At 35.9% G+C, this 23,613-nt stretch overlaps 1 protein-coding gene across 1 annotated transcript in view; it reads right to left on the bottom strand.

The window, feature by feature from the left end:
* MUC6 (mucin 6, oligomeric mucus/gel-forming) overlaps positions 1–11,903 on the bottom strand; it is a 38,887-nt gene extending 26,984 nt beyond the window's left edge. Inside the window, exons 1-6 of the mRNA XM_048948243.1 lie at positions 11,837–11,903; positions 6,990–7,052; positions 4,173–4,413; positions 2,902–3,028; positions 2,010–2,097; positions 822–931 (exon numbers count right to left, since the gene is read on the bottom strand). Coding sequence (XP_048804200.1) covers positions 822–931; positions 2,010–2,097; positions 2,902–3,028; positions 4,173–4,413; positions 6,990–7,052; positions 11,837–11,903 — 696 coding nt within the window. The remainder of the gene's footprint in view (positions 1–821; positions 932–2,009; positions 2,098–2,901; positions 3,029–4,172; positions 4,414–6,989; positions 7,053–11,836) is intronic.
* Positions 11,904–23,613: the final 11,710 nt, after the last annotated feature.

Genomic DNA, 23,613 nt, shown 5'->3' with positions numbered 1-23,613 from the left:
AATATCACTATGTTGATATATCAACATGCATTTCCCTTTGGGCATGCATTTGATATTTAATGTTGCCTACTGAAGTATAACATAGCAAAGAGAACGTAAAGAACTTAAACCTCCCAGCCTACAGAAATTCTCCACCAGATCAAAATATTTTTTTTCAGTGTGAATACAAGTAATATTTACAAGTCTCTTCACAAATCTTTCTCACAGGACCCAGAGAAACGCCTATTCACTGTGGAAATTATGATTTGACTTTCCCTGATGAAACAAGATGATTCTAAGAATGATTTAATTCTTATATCTGCAGATTCTAAGAAATGGAAGCTCTTCTGTTCTTTGATGCTACTAAATGCCTGCCTTTGGTCAAACATGTAAATATGGATGCATCATGTTTCGGGTACGTTGATTTTCTTTCCATCTAGGACTGGAAGCGATAGCAACAGACAGTGGCTGACTCTATTGTAAATGCTGTTATCTGGCAGTATATTGAAAGTTTTTCTGAATGTCTTCAAGTTTGTACAGCTTACAATTTCAGGTTGTTAGTTGTTTCATATCAAGTTCATTAAAGCTCCATGAATTTCCTGTGATGACCTACATCAATTTTCAGAAGGCTGTGAGCTATTGGTATATTTATATGAATGACACAAATCCTGATTCAAAAGTACCTGAGCCTTTTTCAAAATGTATTTTGTTGCAAAGAACTCTTCTTTCTTGTATCATGTTATACAACTTTAAAAACTATTTTCTTGAAAGTGGATTTGTGAAACCATAGCCTCTCTTCTACTTTGTCTATCTCACTGCAGAAAATTCAAGATCTTTCTTACGTATTTTTTGTGAGGAATGGAAGGAATTGATATCTCCTCAGACAGACAGATCTCTGATGGATCATCCATTTTTTGTAATGCAGCAAACTTGTATGTATCCAGTAATTTACCTGTAAATTGAAGGGTTATAATTTGTCAGGAAAAAAAAAACATGGGTTCATTTAATTGTTGATGTGATGGAGTAAAATTCAGATTCTATTCCTTGACTATAAAAGTTGCTGTTAAACTTAGTTTCCTGATAACAACTAGTTATTTTGCCCTCTGCCTGTAATCTGTTCAGTTAAACTTAGTTTTACAACCTTGATCATCTGTGGGTTGTTACCCATAATTATTCATGCTTCCTCATCCTATCCTGCACTCTTGTTTTCCCCTACATACATGGTTTTACTCATCGCGGTCTAAAAAATATTGAAAGCTCTTTTCAAAGCTCCTTTCTGCGTATAGAATATAGCATTTGGAAAAATTATTCTGAAATAATTTTCAGAATCAGTTCATGGTGCAATTTAGTGTTTTCACACTAGCCTTGTAGTTCAGATTAACAGTGTGCTTCTGAAGCAAATCATTCCTATCATTCCTAGTGCAATTTGGTTTGCATAGTGGATTGGCCTTGGTATACAGAATTGTTATCAGATAAAAAAAAACTCTAGAGGATGTGTTCTTAAGAGGTCCATGGGCACTGAGCTCTAACTGCTCATGAATACCACTCCAATAGACCTGGTTAGAGTGATGGGCACTCCCTGTATCACAAATAGGGCTGATGCCAAAATCTCAGCACCAATGAGTTTTTTTTCCAAAGTTTCATATTTACTGAACAAACTACTTTTTAATATTCTTGTCCACTGTGTTCTTTTTTATTAGAGCCTCGTTCTTGCTTCTGTCTAATGCAGTCATCTCACTCACTGCACCTTGCTAAGAACAAACCTTGGATGTTCTGCAAGTTAGGTGAGAAAACATGATTCTTACTGCTTGACTCTAAAATGTTATCACTTGTTTGAGGAACCTATAACATTATTGCCACAGCAAATAATTATGCATAGCATAATTGTATGACAGATAGGTTTGTTGGTGACATATAGTGCTGCTCTACTCAACTCTAAAACTGAACAGTCACAGCAATTAAAGAATTAAATTCTGCCTTGACTTTGTTTGATTAGATCTCCTTCCATGTGATCTGCCATTAGATCTTACCTTCACTCACAAAGTCATTTAGTTCATAGCCATCATAATTTCCACACATTCCACAGGTCTTCCCCATGTATTTTTTTTCAGTCAAAACCTAAAATAAAATCAAAGGAAACATATAAAAGAATCACCCTAACTAAAATGATCTGCACAGTGCTACTTCTCAAACAAATTCACTTCAAGAATCCATTTAAAGGAGTTCCTTCTCATTAATATCATTGACTTGACTGGATGAAGAGTTCTGAAATCAGTAACTTGCTTTCCTTATCAGCATGTAGTGAGTGTTCTGATTTTTCTTCTTATTCAATGAAAAAACAAGGTTCTAAGAGATTTGCAGTTAACTGAGTGAGGCTAATACTGTAAGGAGCTGGAGAAATAGAAATAAAAAATTGCTGTTTCCTTTTGTAACTTTGTTGACAAAGCATGTATTTCAGGATTGTTCTCTTAGGAAATTCAACATTACAAGAAGAAAATCTACTTTCAGAGAAAGGTTATTCATTTGTTTATTGCTTTAGATAGTGAACTGGTAACATTGCTTCTGATTACAATCAATAAGTTATTCTGAAAATCTTAAATTGCAGGAAATAATTGGACTGCATGTAAAATATAGCATGTGCTGGAATATATTGTATTATGCTGCTGAAATAGCCTCAGGAAAGCATAGAGTCCAAGAAAACATCCATAGATCTCAACATCAGTTGCTTCAGATAACAACCAATGCTGGAATTTAAAGAAACATGTAGGTATAAAAAGCAAGAAGGTTAATAGATGAAACAGGAAATAGAATAAATACCCAAACAGTAAGCACATCCAAAGAGCTCCAATTATATCTAAAAACTGTCAGTCCAGTAAGTCAGTGAGAGTTTTATTTTCTGCTTCATGAGAACGTTTTACTAACCATGAGGTAGTCCTCATTGTTCCACATGACTACTAGTTCCATCTCCATCAGCTTGGCAACAAGGCGGACACTGCGCCCATAAGGTGCTATTTGAATTCCATTGCTGGCATAAGGCAGCTTGATGACACTGTAAGGTGGGAGAAGACAAACTGAGCTTCTCATATCACTGTTATGTGGGTATTAGCTGTCTTTTTTTTTAGACATAAAACACACTGCAATCTTAGTACTTATAGCAATATGAAGTAGAATTTTTCTCCTTTGTAACTATAATATTTTGAGATGCACTAACGTTCCTACTGTATCAGCAGATACTGAAATCAGTATCAGCTGTTTCATGGAAGAATCACCAAGATATGATTACATGTATTATACTACTGATACTGTTTTTGTAGGACTCTGTATCTTCACTTAATTTGGTTTTATTAGGGCAAAGATATACATTTGAAAACAATGCATGGTCTATGTAAGTAGAAGTAATGTTGGTTCTCCTGAAGAACTACAGACTATATAGCCTGTCAACTGCTAAGAACAAAGACTGACAAGTCAAAGAAACTCACAAAGGGAATACTGTAGGAAATTTTCAGCCTTGCAGCTGAATTTTAACACTGTAAAGCAACAACATTAAAAAACTGAGGTATTTTTCTAAGTGCTCAATAAACATGTATACAATCACAGAAATGTTGTTTAGGTGGGACCTTGTATGGTTAACCAGGCCAAGCTTCCACCTGAAACAGAGCTATCAGCAACACCAACACCAGATCAATCTTGGCTTTTGGAGAATGACTGAGATAGAACGGATGGGAAACTTTGGTTTCATTTCCTCAGTAAAACAGCTGTTTTCTGAAAATCATAATACTTGGATAATGTAAGCCCCTCCAGTGTTTCTCAGTTTCTTGAATACCTCAGAGTTTCTCTTATACACTAGATGTGTTACCTTTAGTACAGAGGGCTCAGAGTTACCAAGTCTCAAATCAAATAAGCTTTAAGCATAACGCAGGAACTGAAAATTTTCAGTACCTTCTAAAGCGTATAATCTTTAGCAGCACTTGTGGAGGAGATTTAAACTATTGTAAGCATACCAGTATCACCTAGCAGACCATAGTTTCAATGTGAGAACTGTTTTGGTTGGAGAAGTTTAGTTAGTTAGTTAGTTAGTGTTAATTTCTATGTTAATTTTTTGTTAATTCGATTTTGACACAAAGTAGGCTACTTTGTCGAAACTGCCTCTTGCTTTTTTGACATATTTTCTCCCTTTCAGCTCAGAATCTTACCCGACGCTCCTGACAGAAATGCTGTCTTTCTCAACAATGATGACAGAAGGACCCAGTTCAATAATGATCCTCGCAATTTTTTTGTCCAGCCCGCGGCGGAACTGAATGTTGAAGTCTGGACTGGATTCATCACATACAGTTGCAAAGATATAGTTGCAAGTCCCAGTGAAGTCATACTGATATTTATCAAAAGTTGAAAAATGCCCTCCGCCCCAGGTAGAACAGGAATCCTTGCTCAAAACTATAAATGAGAAAAATGGATTTAGGCCTACTTGCAGTGCATTTATCCATTCTCATTGCCAATTCAAACACAGATAACAGGAAAATCTGATAAGTTTCTAATTAATTAATCATGTGAACAACATTCTAGAGATGTTTTTGTAGCCTTAAAATTTTACTTCTACTCAGGAAGTCAAACAACAGTTGGAGTAAGAGCAATACTCTTTTTTTACTGTAAGCAGGAGAGCTCCTTTTCTTACTTTTTGCTTTGAGAAACACCCTTGCACCTTGTTGGGTGATTTCAGTGTTAACTACTTTGTTCCAGTCTACTCAATCTGTTCGTAAAAGTAACAACTTGCAACTGAAGAGATACCTTAGCATCCCAGATACAACATTTATGGGGCTATCTGTGCCTATCTAAGTGTCATGAATTCCCTGCACAGTCAGATCATGAGTATCCAAAGACAGCCTTCAAAACACCACTTTTAAGTCCCCACTATTTTAGTTCTGTGTTTGTGTGGCAAAGTTCAAACCAACATTGCAAATATAGGGAATGTTTTAACCACGTATCATTTTTAACAATCACTTCTTGACTGAAAGGACAGATACTAGGAGGTTGACATGAATCATGAAAAGAGATACAACTCCAGCATTTGATGTTACAGACATTTCTATACCTACTTAGAGCATTTGAACAGTCCCTCTGAAGCTGATAAAACAACTGAAGTAAGTAAAATCATCATTTTTTTATCTATTTCCAGTCTTATATCATTGCTTGTCATTGTTCAATGATTTTGTTTATCTACTTTTATGAAGCTCAATGTTTTAGACTGTATCTTAGAAGCAGAAACTATCAAGTAAGGTTAGCAATGTCTACCTGCAATTTATATTGATTATTTTAAAGCTGAAACATATTTTTGCTCTTTAAGAGCGATGTAATGTTTGGAGAATACTGTTGTTTTTATTCTGTAGAAAAAACTGTTTTCCAGTGAGCTGTTACCTGTTGACACAAAGTACTCCTCTTCCATACTTCTGGGCTGTCCAGAACGTCTAACTGGAAAATAGGAATCGGCTAATTGTTATCGTTGATCCTTCATGTCCAAACCTAGCCGGCTCAATGTTGTGCTTAACAGATATGACCAGAAAACCCCAGCTTTTTCAGAGGATGCCAGGGAATGATTACGGTCACAGTGCAATAGGTGTCCATTTCTATGAATACAGAGTGCCTGCAGAATGCAGTTTATTTGTTGTTACTTCAATCTTATTTTTAAAAAAAGTAACAAATGGGAGTATGAATAATTCAAGAAAATTTAAAATCAGATGACAGTTATTTGTCTTTTGAGTAGTTTTTAATTAAGTGATGTCTCGAGGTTTTTGTTTAATTTCTGTGTATCTGTGCCCCACAATGTTGGGGTTTTAAGAGCTCTGGTTTTAAGAGCTGACAGAACACAGAGATGAGTTGCTGAATTCTTCTAATGGGATGCATTTATCTACTTTTCCCTTTAACATAAACTAATGAAGCTTTTCCTGTAGCCTTTCCATGCTTAAGCTGAAGAGCATACACATAACATAAGCCATTCTTTGTTTGCTACTTCTGCCTAAAAAAATGCCAATCATAATAACATTTGTACTTTATATAATTTTTGTTACCATTTTAATTATGAATTATAATGTAAATTATAAATTATGGTATTAATTATAAACAAACAATTATATTGACTGCTCTAGTAGTACTTCTGGTAGCTAACCTTTTTTAGCAATTTGGAGTGGTAATGCTAATTTTTCACTTTTAGTAAGAGTATTTTATCATCTTTTTGTATTTCTTACACTCAGAAGGACTAGCACAAATTAGCAGTAAGTAGGCAGCTGGAGTCAACTTTGATTACAGAATAAGATGCATGCAGACAAACTTTCTTCACAGCTGAGAGAGATCTTCTGGGAAATTATCAGGACTTGTGGCAACAATAGCTACAGTTGGATGCTGAAGGGGAGCTATATCCAGACTGTCTTCCTTGCTTGGATATAAGAGTGAGGAAGAACTATTCCATATTCTGTTCCCACACCATATTTATTTACAAGGGCAATCTGTAATCTTTAAAGTAATCTTCAAATAAACCTATATATAGAATCAACTTTCCTTCCTGGATTTTGGAAATGATTCAAAAGAATCAATTCCCTAAACTCTTATATAATATTATTAGACCGTGATCTGCAGGAAGGAAAACCAAATGGATCACAAAAACGATTTTTTAAATTCTAAATTTCTAAATTTGGATCCCACCAGTTGAAAGTTACTGTAACTGCTCATATCTCTTCTGCCCTGTGGCATCAAAAACGTGGCAGCATGGTAGACAAAAGCATTTTCCAGTTAGTGTTAAACTTACCACAGCCAGACAAAACACAATACCACCCTTTAACAGGCAAAACTCCTCATTTACAACTTCTAAAATTAATCCTTTAAAACCAATTCTCCTTGAGGCAAGAATTTATTTTTAGTATATGTTTTGTACAAAGTCTTCTGCAATATTGAACTGATGCTGAATAGAGCCGTTACTCAGAGCTGCAACATGAACATTAAATAACATGTCAGATACTTACTTCTTTGCAAGGTTTCTTTCTGTTTTTGGAGAAAAAAGTGGGACCAGTAATCTCCCTCAAAAGCTGTAGGAGGAAAAAAGACAATATAGTTGAATTCTTCTATAGGCAAATCATTTTTATTATCTTTATTTTGATTTATTTTTAAATACTGTACAAACCAAAGCACAGCGGGCATATATGAATTGTGTCCTGATAATTATTGTGGAAAACCAAATATTTCTGCTTGTGATAGAAAATTTTTCTGCAAATGATAAAATATTACCAAAGACTGCCAGAAATCCTATGTAATACAGGATTTCCTGTACTTAAGCCTCAAATCCTTCCTTGTTAAAAACATATGGGATAAATTTTGTTGCATGTTTCTGAATTCTTAGTCCATCATATGAGCAGATGCAATAGAGGGACCAGCCAAAACTGGGAAATTATGGGCAAAGTAATATCCCATGTGTTCTTTACAAGCATCATGCTATTTGTAGCACAAAAGTGAGAAATCCCCAGGCCTAGCAGCCACTTTAGCTGCTCTTGTTCAAGCAGAATGATGAAAGCTGCTACCTGGTCCCTTTCACACAACTCTTCACAGTCTGTCTAGTGATGAAAAGCCAAGGAACATTTAGCAAATGTGGAATACAGTATTATCTTTCCGAAATGAGTCCCCCTAGACATGCACAACAGCACTGTGATCTCATATGTACCCAAAGGTTCTCTGTACTAGCAGCTTGCTTCCTGCAAAGAAGTGAGAAGAGTGTAAGATGCTGAAAAGGGCTTCTATGGACAATCTATGAACAGTAAACCCTGTGCAGGTATACAAGCAGAGCATGCATGGAGCCAGCTTTTCATACAGTCAATATTTAGACATAAATAACTAAAGGAAACTGTCAGAAAAAAATACCCCCACATGCTTCAGAAACATGTTACTCATTTATTGAAGTTTTTCAGGTCCAGTATTTTCTTGGATGGTAGAAGTAAATATCCTCTAGAAAGCATATAATTATCCATTCCACCTTTAGGATCTTTTGCAGTAGAGAAAACATGAAGGTACATTATGACAGAAGGCTTCTTTAATCTCAGAAGCCAGGCCAGGCCTACATACAATTTATGTACTTCAGCTCTGCAAGACTCTGTTGTTTCCTTAAGGAAACAAAGAGAATAAAGGCTCTTACAGAGCTCACCAACTGTAAGAGACTCTCCAGACAATTCCACACAGCACTGTTGAACTTGAGGTGGTGTTTATTATGTGGTATACAGCACACTGCTTCTTCTGTTCTCATGTTCCCAGTGAGCCATGCATCACACTGAGTACATCAAAAAGAGTGACAGAATGAGTCTGCGTGGCTATTGAACAGGCACTGTTTACAACCTAGAGTTATTGCTATGTTTTTTGAACACCTTGATTTTTATGTTTCCACTTGTTTTATTATTGCATTACTATTCTATTATAATCTATTTTTGTTGGATTTATAGTTTTATAATTACTGTGTTTTAATCTCAAACTGCAAGCACTACATTCAAGGGATTTAAGAGTGTGTAAAATCAGAGGATATTTGATTTGTAGAAACTGAAAACATGTCTAAAGCATTAATTTAAGTGAGATTTAGCCAGAAAGCTTGAAATAAATCAAGAAGCCCAACAATGGCAAATATTTTAGATCAGAACAGTTTACAAAGCTTATTTGTTATCCATCCAAGCTTAAAGTTTGTAAGTCTAAGCATGTGAAACAGTTACAATATGTTATAAATACTCCAGGATTGGTATTGACATTAAAAAAGAAGAAGGTGATAATTATCCTGGATCACCTGGAGGTGTGTGAGGGTTGTACTAGAAATACCTAAGGTTGTGACACCACTTGACTATTTTGCACAGAGTGGGTATTAAAACAAATATAGAGCTACTTGTTGACCATCTGCCAATCAGTCTGTATTCTGTCAGATGATGCTATTAAAATGATTACAGTAATTATTCTAAGCATTTCTTTTTCTCACATTTAACTCTTAGGATATTAATAAAATTATCCTGGCAATTTTATGAACTATTTCCAGTTTGCAATAGGCTCAAAATCCAGATCCATGAAAAGAAGAATTGGAGTTCTTGCTTTTATTTAATTCATTCTGAACGGACTATGGTTCTGTGACTGAACATGGATCTGAAGTTGGAAATAATGAACATCCTGCCTATTTGCCAATTTTAGTACATACAGATCAACCTCTTATGATTCAGATGTTACTCCAAAAATTGTCAGATTTTAAAGCTAACTTAACAAAATGAAATCTTTTTTTTTTTCCCCACAGTGTCAAACATAGCATTACATTTCACAAGCTAAATATTTGCTGATACACCCCAAGATAAAAAGATCGCTCTGCTATTCTACATTCTACCCTTAGACTTTTATTTTTAAATTCAACAGAAGTTCCATCCTAGAAAACTCAATCCTTTAGAGATGAGATTCTATCTGTATTTGTCCAGGTAATAAAGAAAGCTTGTGGCTGAATAGGGGTCGGCAGAAATTGTCCAGTTGATTGTTAAAGTTAATGTTTATAGTGATATATCTACTCCCCAGATACACAAAATCATGCATATTAAAACGTATAGGCATTTGCATTTTGGGTCAGAATCCAGGGTTAAGGTGCTTGAAGTGATCTTGGTTACAATGGTGTTAATACAGTGAACAGAGTTAAACTTGATTTATAACAATATAACTGAGATTAGAAATTGGCTCAATTTCTAGAGTCTACAAAAGAGTCTACAAAAGAGTTGAGTAACTTTTTTTTTCCCTAGTGCTGCAGTTTAGGTCAGTGATTTAAGAGTAATATGTGCCCTCAAGCAATTAGAACTATATGGTCTGTTAAATGTAGTAAATACAATACAGAAGAAATAAATTTAACTTGTTCAAACTAAAGTAAGTGAAGTATGCCTTTTAGCAGTTTGCAATATGTTCTTAAAATTAGAACTGTAACAACTGATAATCACTGAGAACCTACAGAAGAGATAAAACAGAAGACATTATCTTAGACAATAGCAAACCATGGGCGAAAAAGTGTCATTCTCCATTGAAAATGCTACAGGAAGAGGAATGAGTAAGGCAGAGTAGCTATAAACTTAATTAACTTGCCTGTCAAGTCTTAGTAAAAAACTACAGCCAGATAAGTTAGATGAAAATTGAGCACTTTATAAGACTAAAGAATTATACTGACTAATATATGCAGGAATACCTAGAGTCATGTAAAAATCAAATAGACTGAAATAATATGAATAATATGCATGTACTCCAATTCAGCATTCTTTCTCAAAAAAAAAAAAAAAAAAAAAAGGAAAAAAAAAGATGTCATCACATAGCACACACTGAAAACTTTTTTGCAGTTTGTATAACAATGGGAAAAGATTTTGAAATGTTTATACAATCTCTTCTTCAGAACTTCCAGTGACATCTGTAGGACACAACATCAATAACATCTGAAAGATAAAGGCACTCTGAAGCTAGGAAAGAGAACATTAGTCTATTAAAAGTATTTCCTGTATTTAGAGACTATTATAATTTCTGTATTTCATACTTAAGTTAGGAAAAACAACCTACTTCGGTTATGTGTTTATTAAATATACAGTTGTATTTAAAAGTGGTGAGGGAAAAGAAAATGTTTAATGTCTGATGGTCACAGGAAAGGAGAGTAAGACTTGAATCGTACTATTATTTGTTGTAATTTTACAGTGGAGTTTCCTACTTTGTCACAATACACGTTTTCCTTCAAATCATACACAGAGAGGAAAGTGGACATTTTAGACTTACCAGCACATTGCAGACAACTGTAGAAGATGAGCAGCAGTGCTGTCAGAAACATGATGCATGCCCTAAACACAGATATTTTTCCAGTACCCTCCTCTGCTGCAAATGGGCAGTGCTCCTGCTACCGCCACTTTCTAGGTTTACCTCTTCAAGCCTGGATGCTTTATATACAGAATTCCAATGCCCTCCCTCATTCCCATGGCTTTCAGAAACTGTAGCAGCAAAGCACCCGCCAAACAGGATCTCCTCTTCATCAAGCTCAGCACACCTAAATGCCTTTAGAAAGAAAAGAAAAAAGAAAACAAAAACCTTCTTCAGTGTGTTATCATTCTTACAAGACTTTTATACTGATCTCCACTAGTAACAGTTCAATCACATTTAACTTCACTTACTGAATAAATTTGTTATTATACCCAAAAGCAATTGAGATCAATAATATGCAAATTCTACCTGATAAGGAGAAGAACAATGTTGGAACAACACAAGTGCAGAAGAAAGAAATGCAGGAGATTTGGAAATGCTGGGAAGACTGCTTGGATATAAGATGGCATGAATGAATAGAGATATAGATTTTAGATTTAAAGAAAAAAAGTTCTTCTTTTATTAACTTTTATCCACTCTCCTTACTGATTCTGTTCATCTCTGCATTTCAAGAAGAATGATAAAGTTTACCTCAGTAAAATGGGCTGCCCTTGGTACAAGCACAGGAATGATAGAACTTCTTTCTTGAGCTTGTAGAGGATCTAAAAAGGCTCTTGAGTACCACCTTAGCACTGCCAAGGGCAGAGGGCAAACTATGTCATTGTCTCCACCAACAACCCAAAGGAATAGCACCCGTTCTTTGATCTCCCCTCATCAGAGCTGAAATGCCGGAGAGACAGGATATGTTCAGTTATCACTGCCAACCCTGAGCTGACAGAATATAAACAGAACTTCACTTGCTTGATCTTGTCATTTTTCAGAAATCACTGAAGTTTCCTAATAAAACACAGAAGTAATGGTTTACCCTCTCCATATGAATCTCTTCAGCCTTTCCTGTGTCACCCGTGCAATACTGAAAGAAACTCATTACACTTCTGGGTTTCAATTGTCCTTTTCTCTGATATCATTATTTTGCTTAAAACGTAGTTCCTCGTCATGTCCTCAAATTTACCCCTTTGGGCAATGGGAAGATGTGCAGGAGAGACAGTAAAAATCCTTTAACCTAATTTCAGACTTGATTAATATTAAGTTTTAATTCAGATGAAGGTCTGCCTTCATTTTCTTCCCCCTCTCATCTTCCTTTTTTACCATGCTTCTTCCAACTGAAGGGTAAAATGTATGGTTGTTGATAATAGAATTGTAACCCCAAACTCCAAAATTCCTGTTGAAACATTTTTTACACCTGCCTTATGACAAAACAAAGTAAATGAATAACAATAAGATAAACTATTTACAGTGGGGAAAAAAAACACCTGTTCAGTCAAAAAATGGCATTTAAGAGAATTTCATACCAAGTGCTTGCCCACATCTATATGCTAATCACAGCATATCCCACCATTCAACCGGACTGCGAGCTTCTAGTCTAAAAGCACTCACCTGTCAGATACAAGAATAATTTAATAATCTTTGAATCTGTGGCACCCAATGCATCCTTTTGTTGCTTACAGAACTTTTTCACAGATTTCACCTCAGTACAGTTAGAATAACTGAACATTCAAAATCAACTCTAGTAATGAGAGAATTACCTTTGTCTCCAATATTAAAATCTTGTATCTGTCTTCTAAGGAGGTCTCTTCTGGGATGCAGGAGGTTATAAGCAGCACCTACAAGTATATTCAACCAGACAAGTCAAAACTATGGTTCAAGAATAAAGCATTTACTGTAGGACTGTGGAAGGTGAATAAATGCTCAGCAATCAGACAGCTATTTTACACAGAACAGCTACATAAAAATTAGCTTAAATTACCTTAAATAATTAAAAAGTTATTTCAGAGGAATTTATCCAGTTTTGTGGTTTTGGTGTTTTTTTTTGTTTTGTTTTGTTTTGTTTTGTTTTGTTTTTTTCTAATGAGACACTGACACCCTTAATTAATGCTAGTTTTGTTTCCATGTCATTGTTATAATCGATTTAGTAATCTCATAACTTCATAACTCTCAGTAATCAGTGCAGTACAGATGAACAGAGGTAGATACTGGCCATGCATATTTCTTAGTAAACTTTTCTCAGTAGTTAGCTATAGCTTACTTTCCAGAATGATGTGTAATTCTGAAAGAATTAGAAATACCAAAATAATTTATGCTAAACCAGAAGTTATGCATACTGAGAGCCGAAACAATTTATGTAAGTAACAGACTGTTTTGCAAAGTACAATTTATGTAGGTACACCTACTTCTAGGATACTCTGATGCTTTTAAGATCTCCAAGAAAACATTCCACCTTCAGTAATATATTCCTTTGTGCATCAGTTTAGCAACCTTAAACATGTCTGGATATACAAAATACAGCATTTGAATAGTCCTATGTTCAACACAGTTCCAGTGATTTCCAGCTTTGGTAGCTTGTGCTTGTAAGATTCCTTTGCTCTTTTTGATAGAAAGAAACCTGACACAACAACTGATCTGTTATTTGTATTTTTCTTTGAGCTGCAATATTTTATTCAAAATTTAAATCATTTGGAGATATTCTGATGCTATTAAAAACATGACGCCACTAAAATCACACATATTTGAACTGCCAAATTATCCTAGAAGACTGACCTTCAAATAAATGTTGTAGAATGTTGATGCTATTAAGAATATTGATGGTATTTAGAATATTGAAAATTGATGATAACATCATCATAACACCATTAAATATCCGTTTAACATTTTCATAACACCATTAAATACATTGAACAATCAGTTTCAGAATAAGGTAAAATAAAGCTCTTGAGTAGAACAAGGTTACCCTTATTCTATATGACTGAGACATTCACTATGACTAGAAAGGCAAAAAAAGAAGTTTTGTCATTCCAAGGGAAAAAATCAGCAATGTCTTGTAGCATCAGTCGTAATGGAGAGTCATAAGCCATTCGTGGTGTGCTGATGGAAGGTGGAATTGATGGAAATGGTTAAACTGAGTTTTTTGGTATAGACTGTGTCAACGTAACTCTGTATTTCGTATTATCACTGCTGAAGTACATGCGTATTTGAATGTATGGAAGATGTTTGAAATGTTTCAGAGGAGGAACTGAATAAATAGGATTGCTGCATGAAATGGATTTTAGGCCAATTCTGCTGACTAAACCAGAAACGATAAAATCCCATAGCGAAAATAGACATTTAGATGACTGCATTTCTCATTAAAAAATTGCAAATCATTAATATAAAGAGAATTTTGAATTAATATAAATAAGAATTTTGTCCTGGCCATGGATAACCAACCTACCAACCAACCAAACAAAACAACTGAAATCCCTTTTATCTGTGTTATGGTGGGAAAAAGTGTGATATTACTGATTTATCCACCACGTTGGAAAGAGTTAGAAATATTCCTAGACTGTAAAATATAATCACATATAATTCTAAGACTGGTCTTAGAATTAAAAAAACAAATTTTAAAGGTAGCTTAAAGGAAAACTTACAGATAACATGGCAAACAGTAAATATTGGGTATTTTAAATATGATTCTTTGAACAAAGGCCAGAAAATTCAGTATTTTGAAAAACATGACAGGAAGAAAAAGAAGAATGCAATGACTAGACCAGGTTGTCAAGTGAGCATGAAATGACTAAGTATTATGTGCTCTACCTGTTCTATCTGTTTCTCCTTACTGTCTTGCACAAAACTGAGTCACATACACTGCTGCTTCTGTAGGCTAAGCTTATTGCACGTTTCAGAGGCTCCTGTATATTTGTCCAAGAAGCTGGCAGGCAATCAAGCAGGCAGATGCTACGTAGCCAGCTGATTGCACTTGCTGCCAAGATATTTTCCCAAGAAAACTGACATTAAAATAGACGAATATTCAGAGAACGTTCAAAAAGTGGTAAAAAAATTTATCTTTTTAACTGAGAAATAGTGACAAAAAAGTTGTAACCAGCTATGTCCTTACCAACAGTCTATGTTGCAGCTTCAGATCCCGTAATATTTATGATGACTCTGTGCACTTTTTTGCACACATCTCTTTATCATCTTTGGGCACTTCAACTCTCCCCTCCAAGCAGTATCTAAAAGAAGCCCACTATGATTGTGCCATAAAAGACTAAGTAATCCACCTCCTGATTTTAGTACAAACCCACACTTTATGCTATCCTTCTGGTCACCAAAATCAAGATAACTCTTTTCCTTGGTATCTAGACCATGTTCTGTAATTCTGGAATTTATCCTCTTGTCTTTGAAAGAGATGAGATACATCACCTACAAGCAGAAAAAAATTCCATGGAGTGGATTGTTAGGGCTGACACTGGGTATTTGACTGCAGATATTTAGATCTTATATTTGTATAACAATGCAAATTACTTTCTGTTGCAGTATACTGAGACATAGTGGCTATGGGTGTTGTACAAGATTTCATTTCTTGCTTCAAAGTACATAGAGATCAAATCTGAATATAAACTAAAAAATACAGAGTGTACATAGGAAAAAGAAATAAAACTATCAGAAAGTACTCTTTCACTGTTCCAAAAGTGCTTTAGTACTTCAGCAATTGTAAAGTCAAGTCTTTCCCATATACTTGTTTAGACAAAAAAAACAACACAGTAGGAAATAATTTAAAACATACGCTTCTAGAGGTGGTAAAGACTTCATTAACTTGCACTTAACTTTTAATTATAATTCGTTTTAGGACAATGGCCTGAGACCTCCCTGTGTTGGCTTTATGCCTCTGGCATTCACTTTGATGAATACCTCCAATACTATAGCTGTGGGGACCTCAGCTGGTGTCATTCACTCTTTGTACACTGCCAGCAAGAGAGGCTGAGAAAGCCTGCAACTCCCAAAGTTCTCTGAAGCATGTCCGCTGCCCTGATGACAAACTTGGACAAAACATTTAAAGTGTTTCTGAAATAAAACACTCTGTGTGCATGTGTGCACAGGTAACACAACAAAACAAACAGAGCAAGGCCTGCCACAGTGAGAAAGAGTTTTCATCTGATGTTATTCTGTGCATAGGGATAGACAGAAGGCAAGTTCCCTCTCATCACCCACACACAGCTCCCCTACTCCTGAATTTTGTGTTGCTCTCACTGTACTTGAACCAGTTTGAATTCTTATCACTGAAGCAGCGTGGGCTGATTTGTTCTGTAACACCTCCTTATGAAGTTGGGTCAAAAACACAAAATAAATGATACAACTGTGAGACATCACGTTCCCCTTTAATTCTATGATTATGAAGAAAATCTCTGCAGAGTACCTTAAAGCCCAGTTTGTCTTCTAGTGATTAACTAGTCGAGAATGAGGACATTGGTTCTCTCATTTCATTTTCATTTACTTCCAGTAGTGAAAATAAAGATACTTCTTGTTATTTCTCGACTATCTGTAAGATCTCACATCAAAGTCTACAGACTGATTACAGAGACTTGGTGTGCACCTATTTTTCTCAAAGAGAAAATGCTGATATTAATTATATTTTTCTTCATCTGGATTGTACTAATACAGAGACCAACATTTTTGGTAAATGCTTTTCCCACTTTCAGGCATCAGCAACTACTCTGTGTTCCTTTTCTAAAGGAAACTCAGCCATAACCATGAATTATATGCCAGCAAATCTGGGCAACGTGCATTTTGACTCCATACAACAACAGAGCTAATGAACAGAAAGCATTTAACATGAGGGCAGCTATGTTTCAAATGTCTGTAGCTTAGTTAGAACTCAGTTAAATGCGTCACATGAACAAGCAGTAGCTCAAATTTTCCTACCTATTAGCTTCATAATTGCCATACAGCTGCATTTGTAATTAATGTTTAAACTAGATTTAGGAAAAAATAAATTTATTTGCCACTTGTTACATCACAGTATTTAATAATTAGATTTTATTACCAGATATAGAGTGGAAAGCAAATATATTGTGAACCAGGAATCCATGGAGCACAAGCCTTGACCTTACTAGTAAGGAAGTAAAATAAAACTTGTATTTGCACAAATATTAAGAGCTGGGAACAGCAAGTCAGTGGCTATCACATGTTTACATGTTTACATTGTCCTTTAATGTGTGTGCATTTTAGAACAGGTAGTCTCCAACTGATGTTAATATATCTGATAATATCTTTAAGTGTATACTTTTGTTTACCTGTTACTTGATACAGTTTGACCTTTTTTGTTCCTTATGCATTTTGATTGACTTGTGGGAAAAAGGGAATTCGGTTTGTCAAAGCCCTTTTAATGGTGAAATCATGTTAGAACAGATTTGACTTATTTATTCATGAATTCTAGTTCTGAAAATAGGAAACTTCTATCCAGTTCTAAAGAAATGAATTCAGGGAGATAATGAGATAAAGCTGAAGATGGAAAAGGGGGAAGGGATTAATGAAGGTTGCTTCCGTACATAGTTTGAAGAACAAAGAACTATACTGCAATTGTTCCATGGCCAGAGAGCACTCACTACCTATGAAGAAAAGTAGAGAGATGCATGCACAGAAACATACACTCTCTTGTAGCAAGAATGAATAACTTGCATCCTTTTTTACCTATCTCTCCTTTTGAATAGTACAAACATATCAGCTGGCAACTTGCATCCCAATTATTTATAGCTGTACAGGCCCTCAGTCCAGAGAGCAGTTGTGTCTCCTTCTGTGAGCTGATCATTTAATGCATTAAGATCTCACTGCACAGAGAGGCTACTGGCAGACATTTATACTTACTTGTAGAATAAAGATGTCAGCATTATGACTTTCACAAAGATTTGTCAATTTTTGTTCTCAGTTTTCACCTTATGACCTGCTACATATTCATATTTGAAAGCTCTGTGTATAACAAAATATAATCTATATGCTATTATCAGTTGTGGTTACAGTAACAACAGTTTATCTCATGAGAAAGAAAAAAAGAAACTCGTCATCTGAAAACTCTGTGTAATAAAGTGCACATAATTTTCTAATATTATGAGATTCCTAAAAAGATTAAACACAATGAGTTATGAAGAATCAACTGGGAAGTGAGAAGTAATAACAAATTGCCTTGCTCTGGCAGTTTTAATTTTTAGTTCATTAGCTGAGCAAAATTTATTACTGAACTGTTGCACTGTGCCATGTAGTTCTATCTGTAATTCCTCAAACTTGGATTTAATCCCTTTCAGATCATGGGTGTCTTGCATGCGTATGTATGGGGTAAGTGGGAAGGAAATGTATTTCAAGTAGCTTAGGTAGGATCCAGACTTAATTATAGTCCTTATATTTCTGACTATGTCTACTCCATTACATTCTTTGTGAACAAATGGCTCTAAGTACCTACAACTGATTTGAAATTATTTTAACAGTTTATTTATTCTAGACTTGCTTTCCTTTCAGTTCCACTGCTTCATTTGGCATCTCTAACTTCTCAGTGTTTTCATTGTAAGAACAATAACAAAAATGTATGTGTATTTTGCATAATTAAAATACAATACAAACAACATGTCTGCCAAATGTATTTTCTAAGGTGCAATATGCTGCTGAAGTCCGATAATTTATCGCTAAATGCATCTATTATCTTACCTGCTTAAGACTTTTTCCAAATAATCTAGATCCCAGAATCACAGAATGGCCCAGGTTGGAAGGGACCTAAAGATTCACGAATCTTCAACCCACCTGCCACAGGCAGGGCCATCAACCTCATTTAGTACTATACCAGGCTGCCAGGGCCCCATCCAACCTGGCCTTGAACACCTCCAGAGACGGGGCATCCACAACCTCTCTGGGCAGCCTGTTCCAGCACCTCACCACTCTCTGTAAAGAACTTCCCCGTGACATCCAACCTAAATCTTCCCTCCCTCAACTTAAAACCATTTCCCCTTTTCCTGCTGTTATCTACCCTTTCAAAGAGTTGACTACCCTCCTGTTTGTAGGCTCCCTTTAGGTACTGAAAGGCTGCAATGAGGTCACCCTGCAGCCTTCTTTTCTCCAGGCTGAACAAGCCCAGCTCCCTCAGCCTATCTTCATAGGGAGGTGCTCCAATCCCCTGATCATTTTTGTGGCTCTCCTCTGGACCCTCTCCAACAGCTCTCACTTAGACTATTTTAACACAGCTTAACATATTTTCACCTGCCAAAACTTACTGCAAATATGAACAAGGAGGTGCCTGCCTATATGTATACGCATATACATATTGCTCTTCTGGCTTTCTCTGGCCAGCCCAGAATTCTGCAGTCAGATTTGATGGCAACTTTATATAGAAATGAAAACTTTTGACAATCTGAATGCTTAATAACTCATAAAGCAAGGGAATAAAATTCAGTGCCAAATTTTGTTTTCTTTTGTAATTGTAGTATATGTCAATAATTCCATCACATAACGTCACAGCTGTTCCCAGGCTGTGACCGCCTAGCAGTTTACAGTGTACATAACTTAGTTTCTCAAGAAATCAGCAGTAGAATACTGGCTTGTTAAGAACATGTGGTATAGGATAACTTGAAATTGCCTGTGGGAAATCTGCCAAGTTGAACTGCTTCCATATTTACATACTTTTAATTAAACAAAACTAATATTCCCATGCGTACTGGCATATTAAAGTCTGTGATAAAATTCCCATGCACTTTAAAAATATTGTTCTGTAAGTCTGTAAGCAGTGGAAAAATGATTTCTGATTTGTCTCTACATTCTGTTATTTTCCAAAAAAAGAGTAAGCAGAACTTCAGCTGTTCTTTTATCATCTTTGTCTATCTTCTACATATTTTCAGGCAGAACCCAGTTTATGCACATATTCTCACTAACTGCAACAACCCCTCACTGTGTGCATGGTGGAGTGGGGCCTTTGTAAACATGTAGATTCAAAGGAACGTCATGTATTTCTCACTTCCACTAAGGAAGCTTATGTTTCTGGTTACTTCATGGTTTAGCAGCCTCTGAATTTTCAGTCAGCAAGTACTGTGATGTCAGATGTTTTATATAGAGTCAAAAAATGACATAAGGACTTCGTGTTTTTTTTCTCCTGCAAGAACTACAAATATGCATGCAAGGGACTTTAACTCTTGGAGCATCCTTTTTGTATTGTTAGGCTTCATACAGGGAGCTGTGTTTTGTGCACATCCTTGCTTTGAGGACTAAGATTTAGTTTCAAACAGAATAGCCCACTTCTACAAATCACACTACTGCTTGCCTACCTTCTGCTATGTCACTTTCATAATCTTTTTTGAATTTCTTCCAGGAATACATCAAGAAACAAAACTATACATGTGCCAAGTTATTCACCCTTATTCTTTCACCAAGACAAGAAAGATGTATGCCTTATGGCTCTTTTTAAAAAAAACTGCTGTTTTATAAAGACCACTTGTTTTGCTTACACCCAAAAACAATAAGCAGTCCAACACCGTTGCATGTTAGAAGCGCACCTTAGAGTCAGGCCACTTTTGGGGAAGGAACCACTGCCTTTGTAGCACAGCAGCAGGGGCAGGGTGGAGCTGAGACAGGTGGCTGAATTAGGCCAAGGGTTATTCCATACCCTTCTTTATGAAGAAGGCTATAAAGCTGTGGGGGGCTGGCTGGAGGGCAGATGCTGTTTGTTAGTTGCTGAGTGTAAGCTGGTGAGACTGTGTATTGCTGGCAGGTTGTGATGTTGATACTGTTGGTGTGTGGCAAGGAATTGTAATGCACTGTGGTTGCATTTATTATTATTGCTGCATTTTTGTTTCTATTTTCCTCTTCCATTTTAGTAAGTAATTTCTATTTCAACCTATGAGTTCTCTTCCTCATCCCCTTTGGAGGATTAGTGAACAAACATCTATGTAGTACTGAGTTGCCTGTTTGGTTAAATAAGCCTCAACATCATTAAACGTAACAGAAGAGTTGAGTTCAAGGCCTTGTGTGTGATGTTTGACAAGCAGGAAGCAGTATGGTAGTTTTTGCCATTACGTTGTCTCCTGGGCAAGTTTGTTCCTCCTATAGGCTATCTTACTGAAAAGAGTGCTAGAATTTGTCAGAAGAACATTGCTGATTACTACAAGCTTTTTTGAGAGCTTCCAACAGTCTTAGGAATAATGAATTCAGACAAGAGTCTGGTGAAGATAAGGACTGGGATGTGGAACAGGATTTGAAATTGTATGAGTAGGCAGCACAGATAACAAAGGATATGTATGATGTACTAGATTGCTGAGGAGGCTTCACTTTATCTCAGAGCAAACAAGATAAACAATCTTGGTTATTCTCATGACAATATGTGCCCAAGATGTTTTTTATTTATATGATCTTCCCTATGTCAAATAGGGAAACCACTAGACTGCTTGAAGGCATACTGCATGAAGTATTTCCCATAAAAACAGTAGAACACTTAGGTTGTTCCCTTCTGTATTGCTACACTGAGTTGCATCACCAAGATTATAATTCACAATTATTTTTTTTTTAAACAGTATGTTAAAAAAAAAAAATCATATTGTGTATGATTCTCAAGATTTGGCATTTCAATATGGTCTACTTCCTAAGTCAAATCAGAGAGACCAATACAAGATAGTAAAGTGGCCGTGACTACAACTCTTGATGGCAAGCATACAAATAAAAAAGCATCTCAGTAATGAGATAAATGTAATCCATCACATTAGAATACCCTTGAATGCTTGAGGATTTGAAGTATTTATTTCAGTGTTCTCCAATGTATGCAAGTATAGCAACATAGAAATAGAAGTTAAATCTAGATTATCTAGTTAAATCTGGATTAAGTCAGATGCAATCCTGTATTTTCCATGTTTCAATTTCACATGTGGATTTAGATAAATCAGGTTTATTGTTCTCCCCCAAAAAAGTTCACTCATGGTAACTGGCAAGGAGGGAAGGAAGAGAAATTCACATCAATCCATGTACTACTGTGTGTCAGCATCTAAAATATCCACTTAATCAAGAACAGAGATTAACACAATTCCTCATTGGTCTTCCATGGATAGAGATGTGAAAAATCTTTAAGTTTTTCTAGATCTGACAACCATGATGATCCACATAGAGACCAGGAACATATCTTGAGGTGGCCAAAGACTGATAAAAAGTTAAATGCCTTGGTGAATTGAGAATCATTTATCTTACCTCCCATTTAGAAGAAAAACAAAACAAAACAAAACTATTGTACCCAAATGTAGCAATACAGAATAATAATGATAGCACAAGAATTTTAGGAAATTACCAACACTTTATTTACAAGGCAATTTAGAAGTGCTTGTGAATCATGACCTTAACAAATAATTGTTGCTTTTACTAGGATCAATTGCCCAAGATATGCCAACAGCTTACTATTAGTATTGTCAAAATCTTAGCACTGAGCTAAAGCATTTTTTGCGTTCCTCAACTGAGGAAAACTGAACACAATTTTCTACTTACATTCCAAAAAATTGCTCTAGTATTCCACTGTCTATTCAACATGAGAGTTCTAATGATACCAATGCAAAAGAAGTAGAAACAGTCAAAGAAATGGAGAATTTTCTGAGGTATGATTCTATTATTTCTAATATGATGGGCAAAGATTTTTGTGATCATCTGTGACACTGAGATCTGATACTGGACCTGCCTCAGGCTTACCTTGCTGAACAGGCCTGATGCACCTGAAGCTAAGAACACTGATGCAAGCTGAACAGAAATCTTAAAAGTGAGAGTACCTTAATCATAGCTCCAGTAGCTTGTTTGGAATTTGTGTAGAGTGGAACACACTGCCACAGAGTATCTCTCTCTCTTCCCAATGACTAAGTCTTCAGTTGTGACACCATGCTTTAGAACACTAGACTAAATGGTCTATAAATAAATAAGCACTTATTACATGCTTATTTAAACACTAAAAACAAAGAAAAACAACAACAAAAAAACCTTTGATCATGAGCCTGATGTGCTGACAGCTCAAGTTATGAAAATGATTCTGAGGTGCAGCAATAAGAACTAAGAAGGCTCCATCAGGTACAAAGGAGATGCCTGATGAAGAGGCCATCTGATGAACTCAAACCATTTTAATCCATAAATTCATACTGAAATCACTTCATCGCAGTCTATCCTGGAAGAGGTTAGCTAATCACTTCAGTTACATTAAAAGCAGCACATGCAACCAGTGGATTCAAATGGAAATTTTTAGCCAGAAGTTATGCCTGCCAAGCACACAGGAAATGACAACAAAATTGTTTCTCAAGATATTTTGTGTGAGTCACTTATTTTTTCATTATTTCTCTGGAAAATGATACAAAATGGTGTGATCTAAAATCACTATTGATTCTACACTATTCAAAGGCCCCTTTTAGGGATGGAAAAAACAAATTCAAGAAAATAAAACAACTTCCTGACCGTACTGCATCTTAGTTTACGTAACTCAGATTTTAGCATCATTTGAAACATGTGCTGTTGCATTTCCCATCCTCCAGCAGTTCTTAGTGACGAGCAGGGCAGCGTGTTTGCTAAGAGAAGTGTTTTCACCTCAGGGCTTTGGGATGTAACCAACAGCAGCTGTGCCTGAGCCGTCGGCATTGCGGTGTGGGGGGCAGAGGCACACTGTGGGACTGCCTTACAGTCATTGCCTCACTGAAGCTGAGTTATTCTTAAAAAAAAAAAAAACAAAAAAAAACAAAAACAAAACTACAAAGAAGTAACCAACAAAATTACCATTTTAAATAGAGGGGCTCTGAGTGATTTACGTTAAAAAAAGGGGGGGCGGAGGGGATAGAGAGGAGGAGGGAGGACTGAAACACGTGCTTCTCCAGCTACAACACAGTCTTTCCCCCAGGGCAAGTTTCTCCTCTA

Source organism: Lagopus muta, chromosome 6 (assembly GCF_023343835.1).
Source record: "Lagopus muta isolate bLagMut1 chromosome 6, bLagMut1 primary, whole genome shotgun sequence".
In the NCBI taxonomy this organism is placed as follows: Eukaryota; Metazoa; Chordata; class Aves; order Galliformes; family Phasianidae; genus Lagopus; species Lagopus muta.
Note: the sequence above shows the minus strand (reverse complement) of the source record. Positions and strands in the feature narration are given on the sequence as shown.